At 42.3% G+C, this 13,802-nt stretch overlaps 1 protein-coding gene across 1 annotated transcript in view; it reads left to right on the top strand.

Moving 5' to 3' along the window:
• LOC143035498 (hepatocyte nuclear factor 4-alpha-like) overlaps positions 1-11,083 on the top strand; it is a 15,946-nt gene extending 4,863 nt beyond the window's left edge. The window contains exons 2-7 of the mRNA XM_076202365.1: positions 1,460-1,609; positions 2,859-2,979; positions 5,208-5,222; positions 6,377-6,496; positions 7,019-7,255; positions 10,031-11,083. Coding sequence (XP_076058480.1) covers positions 1,487-1,609; positions 2,859-2,979; positions 5,208-5,222; positions 6,377-6,496; positions 7,019-7,255; positions 10,031-10,407 — 993 coding nt within the window. The 5' untranslated portion in view covers positions 1,460-1,486 and the 3' untranslated portion in view covers positions 10,408-11,083. The remainder of the gene's footprint in view (positions 1-1,459; positions 1,610-2,858; positions 2,980-5,207; positions 5,223-6,376; positions 6,497-7,018; positions 7,256-10,030) is intronic.
• The last annotated feature ends 2,719 nt before the right edge of the window (positions 11,084-13,802 follow it).

The raw sequence follows: 13,802 nt of genomic DNA, 5'->3' as shown, positions 1-13,802 counted from the left end.
CGTCGTCATCATCATCACGGTCGAGCTCCTCGGGTCCTCCGGGTTCTTCTGGACTTCGCGATCTGTCGGGCGATTCCATTCAGCTCGCAGGGGAGGACCCTTCCTCCCCTCGGCCCAAAAGGAAACTGAGAGAAGAGATCGAGGATCGGAGGACCTCGACTCGGCTCTGAAGGATCTCCTCCCGACCAAGCACCTGCCTGGCGGTTCCATTCAGCTGAGGGAAGCCCTCGGTCTGAGGAAGACTCCAAGAAAGTCCTTTCGATCAGGGTCGAGTCCTGACCCCGTCTGAGGCGAATGGAATCGCCTGCCAAAAGAGCGTCCACGGGATTCTCAAGGCTTCGTCGAAACTATTTCCGGAACCTCGAACGAGCCCTCGGAGGAGGTGCCCCTCCTGAGGCGCATGGAACCGCCAGGCGCAGGCCACGAGGAGGACCTTCAGGTGCGCCACGGGTCCTTCGAGGGTCTGTTAGGTAAGTACTTGTAAGCTCTTGCCTGGCAAAAAGCCTGGCGGCTTAATTCGGGCAAGAGGGAAGCCTCCTCTGGTCCAGCAGACGTCGAAGGAGGAGAACATCTCGACCGGACCCTCTCGACTGACTTCTTCAAGACTCGGTTCTTGGGGGAAGGTCGGACGGTTTAATTAAGCTCGGTAATGCTCCTGGTCCGAAGGAGATTAAGCTTGAGGCAGCAGGATGGAGGAAGTTAACCACGCAGAGCGCCCGGGTCCTCCCTTAATACTGAATGAAATCGTCTGCATGGCACGAGCTGGAGGAAGGCCTTTGCAATTTGGGCAGACCTCTTTGTTGTCAAACTTGTCTTCCGCATGACCGCCGACGCCATCTTGTATCCCTTCAGTCCGCTGACAGCCGTTCCCTCCAACTGCCCCGTCCCTATCTTGTCCAGTTTCCATACTTGAAGCTCTTGTTTTCACTGTCCTAGCTGTTGTAGGCACTCTTGATGCACTCATATTTGTTATTAATTAGTATTCAGCACTCAATTTGGTTTCCAGAGACAAAAACGGGTAAGATAACGGACGGAACAACTGGAGCAACGATTAAACTGTATATAAACGATATTGCCACTGAAATGATCAGTGTAGATGTGAACTGCTACGGTGCTGAACTCTCGTATTATCTTAATTGTACTCAGTTCATCGAGATCTCTGAATAACGAAGTAGAAGATAACTTACCCGTAGGAGTTTTCGTTAAAATCACTGCGGTAGCCGATATGACTCACACACACACACACACACTCACACACACACACACACATACACACAGACACACACGCACACACACACGCACACACACACGTAAACACACACACACACACACACACACACACACACACACACACACACACACACACACACACACACACACACACACACACACACACACACAGGAAAGAATTTTTTTAAGAATACCACCGTAAATTCTTACTCTTTTCTCTTTCTTTCAGTATTCTCCAGTAAAAGGAGAAGTCTCGATGGCCAACAAACGAGTGGCTGGAGTCTTGGAGGTCTGTGATAGTATGAAGCAACAGCTTCTCATCTTGGTCGAATGGGCCAAGTACATCCCAGCCTTCTGTCAACTTACACTTGACGACCAGGTGAGATGGACAGAAAATTTGACTTTTTTCAGGTAAGGTGGCCAGAGGACGGCCATTTTGTCCTGGAATTTCTATCGAAAGGTAAGATGGCTGCAGAACACAATTGTGATGCATATATATCATATATATATATATGTATGTATGTATATATATATGTATATATGTATATATGTATATATATATATATATATATATATATACTGTATATATATATATATATATATATATATATATATACATACATATATATATATATATATATATATATATATATTTTCAGCCGTGAGCTGGATTCGAACTCAGACCACTGTGTGTGTGTGTGTGTGTGTGTGTGTGTGTGTGTGTGTGTGTGTGTGTGTGTGTGTGTGTGTGTGTGTGTGTGTGTGTGTGTGTGTGTGTGTGTGTGTGTGTGTGTGTGTGTGTGTGTGTGTGTGTGTGTGTGTATTCACTTGGTCTTTGGACCACGTGTTGGACTCGTGATCGACAGCTATTTCCCTCCTGGAAGAGAGCTCAGAGCTCGTAGGTCCGATCTATGGGTAATGCTATGACCTTGCACACACACACACCCCCAACTCCCCGCCCACGAGAGTTGGAGTAACACCCCTCAGCGCTGCGATACTGATATTATTTCAGCCCCGGGCGAGGGCCGAACCCGGACCTCCGTAGTGGCAGGCCAGAGCTCTAACCACAGCGCCATGAGAGGTGTGTGTGTGTGTGTGTGTGTGTGTGTGTGTGTGTGTGTGTGTGTGTGTGTGTGTGTGTGTGTGTGTGTGTGTGTGTGTGTGTGTGTGTGTGTGTGTGTGTGTGTGTGTGTGTGTGTGTGTGTGTGTGTGTGTGTGTGTGTGTGTGTGTGTGTGTGTGTGTGTGCATGCGTGTATGTATGTGCATATGTAAGTGTGGATGTATGCATATATGTATGTATGTATGTACGTATGTATGTATGTATGTATGTATGTATGTATGTATGTATGTATGTATGTATGTATGTATGTATGTATGTATGTATGCTAGTGTGGATGTATGTATGTGTGTGTGTATGTATGTATGTATGTATATATATATGTATGTATGTATGTACCTACGTATGTATTCATGTATGCATATACTCAAAACTATGTATATATGTATGTATCACTTGCGACAGTGTTACCTTAACAAACATATATTCATCATATTTTCTACGAAGACCTTGTCTTTCGCTTGCGGCCTTCAGAGAAGATGTCACTCTCACGATCGTTATCGTCGGCAGGTGGCGCTGCTACGCGCCCATGCGGGAGAACATCTTCTTCTGGGTCTTGCCTGGCGTTCCTTCAACCAAGACGACCTTCTGCTCCTCGGGAACGATTCCGTCATCCCCAGGCATTCTTCAGGTTTGGTAAAACTTTATTTCGCATCCTGGATGGTTCCTGGGGGCTTGATAACGCCGGGTAGGGTGTGTCTTTTGTGCTGGAAAAGCTAAACTCGTTTCTGCCTACAGTGTTGCTCATGATAGGAGGAGTGTTCATTAACTCCCATACCCCAAGAAGTATCTTTATGGTTCTTCATGGCGTTTATTTGTTTGTCTTTGGAACGCAATGGTAATGTTACATAACCAATAAGCGCTACCCATATTTACCAATCCTTGTTTAAAAAACATGGGATTGCATTGCTTATTTCCATGACCATCTCCCTCTCAGTAAAGATAGTTATTTGAGGCACTGTACACTAAGAAAGTGCTTTTGAAGCAGCCTCTGAAGGTAATTTGGTGGCGTAAAGTCACAACACCTTTCCTCTCGACACTGTTGCCTCAAGTTATTGAAACATCATGATACTGTTTCCCGGATATTATTGGCTATTTTCACGTGGTTATGAAATTCCCTGGTAACCTATTTTTACGAGAGTTTCTGTCGCGCATGCGCATTACCAATTTCTTGGCCTAATCAGAACGTTTGCCTGCTTATAGAAGTTAGTATAATACAGACCACTTAATTCAAATCACTGTTGACAATCTTACAAGATATCTTGTTTACAGTGTGATGTGTTGGTATGAGCATTTCGAAAAGACTCATAGTGATCAGAACTTTCCCATATTGTGATATGTCAGTATAAACAAAAACAATTAATCCAAAACGTTGTTGACAATCTTTCTGGAGATCTTATTTATAGTGTTACGTAGTGCTATGAGCACTTCGACAAGACTCATAGTGATCAGAACTTTCGCATATTTTGAGATGTTAGTATAAACACAAAAAACAATTAATCCAAAACGTTGTTTCCAATCTTTCTAGAAATCTTGTTAACAGTGTTACATAATGCTATGAGCACTTCGACAAGACTCCAGGGTACCTCCTGATTGCCGGTCTCTGTTTTTACTACCTTCATCTCGGTGACGATCTTCTCAGGTGCTCCACCAAGAAATGAACGTCACCTAATTGAAGGGATAGAATACCGCAGCGCACTTCATATTTCGTAGCCGGGATGTCGAACAAGCGCAAACGTACGAGAGTGACGGAGCGATTTCGAAACTAATGTATTAAGGCTCCACAAGAGGGGTGCACATAGACTGAACCCGGCAGTAACTCACACCCTCTCGTAGTGGGAAGTGAAAAACCCCTGGTAGGGCAAAGCCCCGTCAGTTGCGGCAAGCCACTAGGTTTTCTAGGCTGACATTGGGTCGCCTCCCCGCCTGACCAGGGCTCTCGGGAACCAACGTAGGAAGCCATCAGCAGGTCCCGGGACTCGAACTCGGAACCACCTGCTTATGAGTCCAAGAAAGTATCCACTGGGCTACTGGTAGTATTCCTCTGAGAGTGGTTGGGTGCATCTTCTATATGTTTTGAGGAGGAAGGGGTGAGAGGGACGAGGAGATTGAAAGGGGCAAAAATCGCTTTGCGGATAATAACGAATTGGTTGGAGAAAGGCAACACGAAACGATTTAATTTTGCAACTGAAGAACGGATCCCATCTTGAACGAGTTTTCGGTCGATCGGGATCTAGCGGTTCAGTCCTGGGTACCACAACTTAGCTAAATAAAATCACTTGATGCTTGAGTAGTGAATTATATACAAGACGATATCCTAGGAAAGTCAGGATCTGGTGATGACACAGACAGTTTCCACTTTATAGAAACACATTTTATTCATACTAATAAGAGAACAGGACTCATAATTGTATAATGTCTGAAGTTTACAATATGTTGCAGAAACCTTGCTTGCTCTAGCCAACAAAGCCTAGATTAATCTTAAACGCTTATATTTTCCTTTTCTTTGATCTCCAAGAGACATAAAATTAAATTACATTTATCATTAAACTACTACGACATCAACAAGCTACAGAGATGCCACTTTCGTTGAAGTTTTTAATTATAAATTTATGTGCTAGGCCCTAGTTTTTCATTATTTACTGCTTGGTAATTCGTTTTCTCATTCCCTGTGCGAACACATCCCTAATGGCAGCGATCACAATGTGTCAATGTTGGCTGTTACTGCTTTGCTTGCCTTCCTGCAAAGACCCGCCATCGCTGACTGCAGTAGAACTGGTAACAAATGTATATAATGTATGCAATACTTCTGTACTGGAACATTAACACTCGCGTGGTGATAATTGTTTTCCCTTACAGAGAGAAGGAACCCAGGTATGTCATGAGAAGACGGTTCTGCGAGGCTGACAAAGGGAGATGACCTATTGTTGTGCTTATAGCGTGGAAGGTTTTACGTTTTAAGGAAAGCAGGAAGATGTGATATCCTGAAAAAGAAATGGACAATCAAGATTTGATTTTACACATATTAAAAGTTATTGTGACATGTACCTTAGGCCTACATGGTCATAAAGTGCATATGTAGTTATGTACATACATATACATATGCGTTTACACACACACACACACACACACACACACACACACACACACACACACACACACACACACACACACACACACACACACACACACACACACACACACACACACACACACACACACACACACACACACACACACACACACACACACACACACACACACACACACACACACACACACACACACACACACACACACACACACACACACACACACACACACACACACACACACACACACACACACACACACAGAGGAAAGAAAGAAAAATGTCAACAAGAGCAAAAATAGGGATGACGGAGAGCACAGTGGATCCAGTGCTACAGTATGAGAGCGTAAAACAGACTCTGGAGATAGGTAACTAAATTGGGGTAAAAACCTAGGGAGCTTTGTGTGAGAAATGTATATGGCAAAAGAAAAAAATTACAACCAAATAAATAGTTAAAAAAACAGATCAATGAAAGGTGAGATGAATGTAGAAGAAGTGAACAAGGCCCTGTAATGAGTCTCAAGTTTAAGCTGAAAAGGGAAGAGGTTTACAGGGAGACTTGTCACTTATAAATAGAGAGCAGTGTGGCATCGAAATCCGTAAGTACAAATGGGGTAGCATCTGGAAATATCGGTGCATGATAGAGAAAGGTGTTGTAAAGGTGTACTAAAGAGTAAAAAGAAAAACAGTCGGTGAGAGGATCACAAGTAGATAAGAGCAAACAAATCCAAGTTGCTGCACTAAAGTAAATAGTGATGAGAAAATAAGGTGGGGAGGATTTGTGTGGACATGATTTACCCATGTGATGGAAGAGGGAAAGACAACTGTATATCCTGAGATTGTCTTGTGTTCCTTTTTATGTGATACTTGGATGAAGTAATAGAACTGAAAGACAACTCAGCCACAGTTGATTTAGTAGTTTCCTCTTCTCATTCAGAGGCCGAGATGAGTCGAATTGGTGCGCGTATCCTTGACGAACTCGTCAAACCTCTTCGACAGGTCAATCTGGACGACAGTGAGTTCGCATGCTTGAAAGCCATTGTCTTCTTCGACCCTGGTAAGTCGATTAAAATCCCTTTCTAAACTTAACTAAACCCAGCTATTCAAACAATCAGCCCCGGCCCTGCCCTACGCGAGCTTTGAACTCGGGTCCCTCTGGATGTGACACCCGAACGTTACCACTCCGCTTAGGACTGGGCCTGATTATTTGAATTACGTCGCTGTCACGAGCGATTTGTTCTATAGTTAGCTATACAAATATAACCGCCTTTAGGTACCTCCCGACACTACATGCCCCAGATATGCTTAGTGGGAAAAAATGCTGATCATTTTCACACTTTAGTGTCCCTCGTGCCCATATAAGATCTTTCTTTCGCTATCTTAATTATTCTACATCTTCAGCGCAATATTGCAAGGGACAGAAGCGCTGGTTTTCACTTACTAGACAGTACATCCTATGTTGTCATCAGATATTGGTGTCATTGTAACTCGCCGTAAGCACTGGTTATCGCTTACTAAATAGCATATACTAAGTTAACCATCGAATATCATTGTCATCCTCAGCTTTCCTCTTCTTCAGTTATTCGAGGACTGAACGACATCAACCGCGTCAAGGCTCTGCGGTACCAAGTGCAGCTGATTTTGGAGGATTACGTAAACGACAGCCAGTACGAATCCCGTGGTCGTTTTGGGGAAATCCTCCTGACTTTACCCTCGCTCCAGTCGATCACGTGGCAGATGATCGAACAAGTCCAGTTCGCCAAACTCTTCGGCGTGGCGCACATCGACAATCTTCTTCAGGAAATGCTACTCGGAGGTAAGCAAAAGGGAGGATGAGGTCAGAGGTCATGCAGACTAATTTATGGGTAATGCTGTGACCTCACACACGCACACACACACACACACACACACACACACACACACACACACACATCGGCAAATAATGAGCTCTGAGCTCACTGCCGTAGGGTGGTGTCTGGCTGTCTCGACAGAGACTGCAGCAGATCCGAGGTGAATACACACACACACACACACACACACACACACACACACACACACACACACACACACACACACACACACACACACACACACACACACACACAAATAAAAAAAGACAGCTATAGAAGAGATTTGAAAAAGAACAGCTTTCCTCACAGAGTAATAGACAGTTGGAACAAGTTAGATGAGAAAGTGGTGTGTGCAAAAACAATACATGAATTTAAAAATAGTTTAGATAAAATGAGATATGAAGACGGGACCCCACGAGCATAGCTCCCCTTCCCGTAAAATACAACTAGGTAAATACAACTAGTTAAATACACACACACACACACACACACACACACACACACACACACACACACACACACACACACACACACACACACACACACACACACACACACACACACACACACACACAAACAAAATAGCTCCCATTTCCGTAAAATACAACTAGGTAAATACACACACGACTCGTGGCGCAATGGTAGAGTTCCTGGCTGTCACTACGGCAATCCGGGTTCGAATCCCGCCCAGGGCTGAAATAATTTCAGTATCGCTGCGCTGCAAGTAGTTACTCCAACTCTCGTGGGCGGGGAGCTGAGTGTGTGTGTGGGTGTAAGGTCACAGCATTACCCATAGTTCGGTCATACATGAGCTCTGAGCTCTCTTCCGAAAAGGAAATAGCTGTCGATCACGAGCCCAACACGTGATCCAAGACCTTGGTGAATCACACACACACAACTCCTTGCCCATCAGAGTTGGAGTGCCGGCTCGCAGTGTAAAAAGAAAAAAGTAAAGATAGTTCTCTCTATTACGAATCAAATTTGGAGCCTTCTTTTACCCGGAACGAAAGCGTACTTTCCTTCAGAAATGTTTGGAATAATGTCATAATTCTTCGGGTTCTAGAAAAAAAAAAAAAAAAATCCGAATATTGGAGTTTTTCAATTGAAAAAAAAATAGAAAGAATAAAACAAAAACACGCGAGTAAACAGAAATATAGATATAATTTTACAAAGGCGGAGCATGCCGACAGGAGACCTTTTGGTCCATATTTAGGTCGGATGCGAAAAAAAATCATAATAATAATAAAATAATAAATAAAAACTATAATAATGTAAATAACAAATAAAATACATAAATAAATGCATAGGTATAGTTAATAAACAAACAGGTAAATAGTAGATATAATTAAGCACATAAACATTTAATCATCACTTGTACGCTCGATACAAAAATATACAAGTTAACCACAAGACCACATAATACAAATAAACTGCGAGTAAAGTTCTTAGTAGAATATTTTCTGCGCTTTGAGTCATAAGAACGAAAGAACATAAGAATGAAGAAGACTGTAAGGGACCAAAAGGCCTACACTAGGCAGTTCCATGTCCATTACCACCTGTCATCCCCATCCATAAGATTGTCTAACCTTTTCTTAAATCAACAGATAGTTTCAGCGCTCACTACATGGTTACTAAGTCTATTCTATTCGTTAACCACTCTATCAGTAAACCAGTTTTTGCCTATTTTCTTCTTAAATCTAAGAACATCCTCAACTCAAGCGTTATTTACATGGTTTTGGACAATAAGTTTCACCATTTTTACGTTTGCTTTCGAAAGATAATGTTCAATTGTAAATCGTCAAAACGAATAAGAATGGTATTATTGAATTTCAAATTAACTTCTTCCATACGATTATGCCTACGTAGGCGTTATAAGACGCGATTGGTTATACGAGGTTACCGACGTCGGCATCCTGATTACATTTATTTTGTAGTTGTGCCTGAGTGACCCTCGAATTCTGTGAACAATATTGATTACGTTTTCTATGTTTAAATTATTCTGAGTAAAAGAGAACGAATAATACAGCAGTGACATTATATTTTATAACGCGTAAGAATTTGAATCGTATTGATGAAGTTAATTATCTCAGTATGCCCCATCGTCGGATAAGTCTTAAGATGGCGGCGCACTAGACATTTCTTGCTAGCATGCTACTCGTTTTTGCTATTTCATTTAAATAGAAAGGACTTCGTTTATGATCTTTTGTCTTTCAAAATTTCAGAGGTCAAATTATTCTTGCGCCATATAGTAAGAAGCTAAATGACGAGCTAAGAGAAGTTAAACATATACAAATGATTGACACATTGTTGAGATGTTCTTACGGAAGTCTGGAATATTGTAACTGAAGTCGTTTCTGCTCAAACGAAGTAGCAAAAGCAAATAGCATGCTCGCCTAGTGTGCCACCACCGTTATGATCTCTTAAAATCAAATTAGAAAAACGGTGAACCTAATTATTGTTTGAAACCCTATATTCAACCCCCTTTCTTTTTATCATTTGAACCGTATATGAGTATTGTGGTCTTATGTTTTGGTCCGCACGGGGTGGCAGAATCGGTTGAGAACCACTAACTTAATCTAAGTGTATGAGCTCTCGATACTTGAGACATCAATGGGCTCTATACTTACATAGAAAGGACACGACTCCTTTCTTCTTGACAAAGGGAAAACGTTTAAAGTCTCTCTTGCTCTTCTTGAAGGGGAATTTTTTACCTTCTCTCTTCCTCTTTTTGCTCTTTTTAGGCGCGAGCAGTGACGGCAACAACGGCGCCAGCAGCAATCAGGCCAGCTACGGAGGTGGCGCCGGAGGCATCGGTACAGGGACCCCAGCTCCCCTCCCCGGAGGCCCCGGACCTTGCTTCCCCATCAACCTCGGGGTCAACAATAGCGGCGCAACGGGGTCCTCCACTCACGCAGCGACCTCGACCGACTCAGGCGTTCCCATGGCCGCGCAGAACGAAATGTCCCTCCACGGACACGTCGGCGTCATTACGTCCTCGTCCTCGTCCACGTCGTCTTTAGTACCGTCTCGGGACATTGATCTGACGACAGAGGACCAGTACAAGCTCTTGGGGCCTCCGTTCAAGGCCGAGCTCCTGGATCAGAATTATGACCCATGAGAAACATCTCTTGGTGATGTCAAAGAATTCAAACATCGATAGGTGCAATATTTCTTAATAATGGGTACTTCAAATGAGAATGAGTGACTGAACATTGCTTAAATTTGTGTATACAAATGTGTGTATATATATATATATATATATATATATATATATATATATATATATATATATATATATATCGTTACAAGATACATCCTATTTACCTTGCCACAGGATGTCCTTACCCTATATTTCCTGACTTGATATTACATGATTGTAAGCCAGATGTGCATAAGAAGGTGTATAGTTGTGTGCTGAGCCAAGTCTTAGTGGCAAAGCCTAATCCAGGCTGCAGAACTGGCTTCTGAGACTGTATTGTCTCGACCACTGGGTAAGATATTGATAATACTCCATTGTTGGATGATTTCTCTCATATGGTAAAGACATTCATATGGTTTCCGTTTTCTTAACATTCTCGATAAATTTATTTGGTTTCTTATGCCCTTCTTACACCCAAAGATTCATTCTAAGGTAAATGAAAAGCATCTTCCATAAGCCAGAACAAAACCTTAGATGAGGTACCCGAGTTTCAATTGTTTTTTGAATGAAGAAATCTAGCACAGAGAGGAAATTGTATAAAAAAGAACAAGAAGAATGTGTATATACATATATATATATACATATATATATATATATATATATATATATATATATATATATAAATATATATATATATATATATAAGAATGGGGTAAATGCTATGTGGGAAATCCTTGAAAAAAAATTAAGGTCTCTGTATAAGCCAAGCACTCTTGTCTGTTAATGTTAAAGTTATAATTATTGGTTTTGAATAAAAGTGAAATACATGTATGTATCATTGAGTCCCTGAGTTAACGCTGTTGCTTTCGCGCGCGCGCGCACACACACACACACACACACACACACACACACACACACACACACACACACACACACACACACACACACACACACACACACACACACACACACACACACACACACACACACACACACACACACACACACACACACACACACACACATAAAATTGGAGATGGATGACTATTGGGGTACCACAGGGCTTGGTATTGGCATCATTAATGTTCTATGTATATCGGTATATCAGTGATGCGACAAATGGGTAGCAACACAAACTTATTTGCATTCACCTTTCGCACCACCCCATCCATGTAAAGATTGAACAGCCAGGGCGACATAACACATCCCTGACGAAGTCCCACCTTTACCTCAAACCATTCACTCTCCCCATTTCTAATCCTAACACAAGCTCTACTACTCTCGTAAAAAATCTTGACTGCTCTTAACAGCTTTCCTCCTATCCCATATATCTGCAGTACCTCCCACAGTGCCTCCCTGTCTACCCTGTCATAACCCTTTTCCAGATCCACAAAAGCCCAAAAAACATCCTTACCTTTTCCTATAGCTTTCTCACATATCTGTCTTATATCCAAGGCGCTGGGACCTTCAGGTAAGACCCCTACTATGTTTGACTCTTCCCAACCTTCGGTCCTTGCCACCATCTCTGGTACCACTTTCCCTCAGAGCCTCCATCTAGCGGCCACCTCGACAACCATCAATGGACGAAAGTTATCGACACTTGTCGATTCCTGCAGTGATGACAGTTACATAGATGAGGAAATTGCACGGGACTTGAAACTTCTAATACATCGAACAGGTAAAGATGTCACTTTAGCTCAGAAGTCATTACACACTAACTCTCATGGTTATGTCGTAGTTGACTTAACGCTACATCTTAATGGACAAACTTATTCTTCCACTCGTCTCGCACTGATGAAAGATTTGTGCTGTGGGGTACTGCTTGGTCAGGATTTCCAAAAACAGCACCAGAGTATAATCATTGAATATGGTGGACCAAAACCCACGCTCAAATTACCCTATTCTGACTCGTATTGTTCTCTGGCGGCGGCTGCTGTAGATGAGCCTTCTCTTTTTCAATATTTGTCACCTAACTGTAAGCCCATAGTCACTAAGTCGAGATGTTATAGTAAAGATGACAGAGAATTCATTGAAATGGAAATAAACAGTCTACTTGCTGAGAGTATTATTGAAAATAGCTTATCCCCATGGAGGGCCCAAGTTGTTGTTGTGAAGGATCCAATGAATCGACATAAAAGGATGTGTGTGGATTACTCACAAACTGTGAATCTATACACAGAGCTAGACGCTTATCCATTGCCAAGAATAGACACTATGGTGAATGAACTATCAACATACCATGTGTTCTCAACTTTTGATTTAAAAAGCACATATCACCAAATTTTGCTGAAAGAATCGGACAAGAAATACACAGCCTTTGAGGCCAATGGACGCCTATATTAATTTTGTAGGGTTCCGTTCGGAGTGACAAATGGAGTAGCTGTCTTTCAACGAACCATGGATAAGCTTGTGAAAGAAGAAAACTTACAATGTGCATTTCCATATCTTGACAGTATAACTATCGCTGGCCGCACTCAAGAAGAACACGATCGTAATGTACAACACTTTCTTGAAGTCGTCAATAACATAAATTTAACCCTCAATACCTCTAAAACTATCAAGTCTGTTCGCTCCATTAATATCCTTGGTTACTATGTAGGAAATGAGATTATAAAACCTGATCCTGAGAGGCTTCGTCCACTACAGGATCTCCCATCCCCCACAAGTCGGGGATCTTTAAAGAGAGCCCTGTGTATGTTTGCTTACTATGCCAAATGGATACAAGGTTTTTCAACCAAAGTAAGACCATTAGCGAGTGCAAAGAAGTTTCCCTTGGATAAAGAAACTCTACAGGCTTTCAGTCTGTTCAAGATAGAACTTGAAAGAACAACGTTATACTCTGTGGATGAAAACTTGCCCTTTGATGTCGAATGTAATGTTTCCGAAGTAGCTATTTCGGCTGTACATAACCAGGGTGGGAGACCAGTAGCTTTCATGTCTAGAACTCTACAAGGAAGCGAAACACGTTATCACATTGTAGAAAAGGAGGCCATAGCTATAATTGATGCTGTCCGTAAAAGGGGTCACTTCCTTTCTAAACAACATTTCGATCTTATTACTGATCAGCGTTCGGTAGCCTTTATGTTCGACAACCGGAAACGCACAAAGATCAAGAATACCAAGATCCAGGAGTGGCGGATGGAACTCGCTGCCTTCAGTTATACAGTACATTATCGCCCTGGTAAAGAGAATGTGGTTCCTGATGCCTTCTCTCGAGCCTTCTGCTGTTCTGCTGTCTCTGCGTCTTCTACTCTCACTGAACTACATGAGGGTCTATGTCATCCAGGAGTGACTCGTTTATTGCACTTTGTGAGATCTAAGAACCTCCCCTTTTCCACTGAAGATGTCAGGAAGGTTTGTACTTCCTGCAAGAT

This window comes from Oratosquilla oratoria, chromosome 19 (genome assembly GCF_046742065.1).
Source record: "Oratosquilla oratoria isolate Oo_2021 chromosome 19, ASM4674206v1, whole genome shotgun sequence".
NCBI classification, from domain to species: Eukaryota; Metazoa; Arthropoda; class Malacostraca; order Stomatopoda; family Squillidae; genus Oratosquilla; species Oratosquilla oratoria.
The sequence above is the reverse complement of the archived record's forward strand: the minus strand, read 5'-3'. Positions and strand labels throughout refer to the sequence as shown.